At 43.8% G+C, this 1,445-nt stretch overlaps 1 protein-coding gene across 1 annotated transcript in view; it reads right to left on the bottom strand.

The window, feature by feature from the left end:
- The window catches only part of LOC107085057 (solute carrier organic anion transporter family member 3A1-like), a 56,162-nt gene that overhangs the window by 8,727 nt on the left and 45,990 nt on the right, over positions 1-1,445 (bottom strand). The window contains exons 6-8 of the mRNA XM_015375196.1: positions 831-1,029; positions 612-747; positions 354-526 (exon numbers count right to left, since the gene is read on the bottom strand). Coding sequence (XP_015230682.1) covers positions 354-526; positions 612-747; positions 831-1,029 — 508 coding nt within the window. The remainder of the gene's footprint in view (positions 1-353; positions 527-611; positions 748-830; positions 1,030-1,445) is intronic.

The raw sequence follows: 1,445 nt of genomic DNA on the forward strand, positions 1-1,445 counted from the left end.
TATATATAGATCATGTTTTAAACTAATGTCTAAAATGTCGCAGGGTGGTTATATGAATGCTTTGTCCAATTTGTGAATGGCAGAAGGAGGCAGATTGCAAAGAAAAGGAGAAGCCATCATGAACACCATGAGCCCAGATACAAACCGCCTCTTTATCGGCACCTACTTACAGACTTTATCACTAAAAATGTATGTATAAGTGACAAAATATCCCCTGTTTGTCTGTATTTCTCTCATGACACCTGTCCTGATGAATCACGCTTGCAGTGTTCATGAATCTCTGACTCACACCAGCACAGCCTGCCAGCTCCAAATGTTAGTGGCTCCCTCTTGTGGGCAAACTAGGATAGTACCTGATAAGGATGATGACAGAGGGTGTCTGAGCCATGGCTCCGATCATGCTGCATACACAGATAACACAGAGGAAGGTGAGGAATGCACGCTGACATCCGGGGCTGGGGCACTTCCCCGGTAAAGCCACGTTCTCGTCGCTGAGGCTGGATATACACCAACAGCTGCTCAGGTTCTGACACAAAGACAAGAACCGGACTATAAAGCACTGTTTGTTGGGAACAATCATGGTATTACTTTTTGTTGTTTTCTCCACTCACTGGTTTGGTGCAGCCAGCAAAGCAGGCTGAGATGTAGGTGACTCCATTGGAGCCACAGACCGGACTCACTGACGCCGTGTAACAGTTACAGTTACTGTTGCAGGCGGACTCTGGTTGTTTCTTTGACTGCAGTGTCCTACAGAGGTGGTGGAAGATCATATCAGCAGGATAAATACTGGAAAGATTCAGAATTGATTTCACCACATTCAAAGTTCTCACTCATTGTTGTAGGCGACTGTAACCCCAGCGACAGGCCCCGTGTCGCAGCCCAAGAAGAGGAAAGAGACGTAACAAGCCGTGGACACCAGGTTGACCAGCATGGCCATGCGGACAGCCCCCAGAGCGGAAAGGTTCAGCTTCTTAACCAGAAGCCCCCCGAGGAAGATACCCAGACAGGCACAGGGGATAGCTGTCATACCTGGAGAAGAAGAAGACTAGTCACCATCATACGGAAATCTAATTGGTGAATAAAGGAATTCAGACAACGAAGATGTCAAAGTAAATGAAAGCGGTAGAAGGAAATAAAAAAAATGACATTTTAAGCTATGTAAAGTAGTAAAAACTTATCAGGATATACTTACCTAACATATTTTATCAACATCAGAAACAGTAACTTGCAAAAGTATTCATACTATTCCCTTTGCCAAACCAGAGCTACAAACTCAGAGGCTTATTAGCGATATTCTATATCAGGGGTCGGCAACCTTTAACACCGAAACAGCCATTTGATCCGGTTTCCACGGAAAAGAAAACACTGGGAGCCGCAAATACTTTATGACATCTAAAATGAATTTATTTATGAACGCATTTATTAAATAGAAAGAAAAAATATTT

Source organism: Cyprinodon variegatus, unplaced genomic scaffold, assembly GCF_000732505.1.
Source record: "Cyprinodon variegatus isolate N-32 unplaced genomic scaffold, C_variegatus-1.0 Scaffold114, whole genome shotgun sequence".
Taxonomy (NCBI): domain Eukaryota; kingdom Metazoa; phylum Chordata; class Actinopteri; order Cyprinodontiformes; family Cyprinodontidae; genus Cyprinodon; species Cyprinodon variegatus.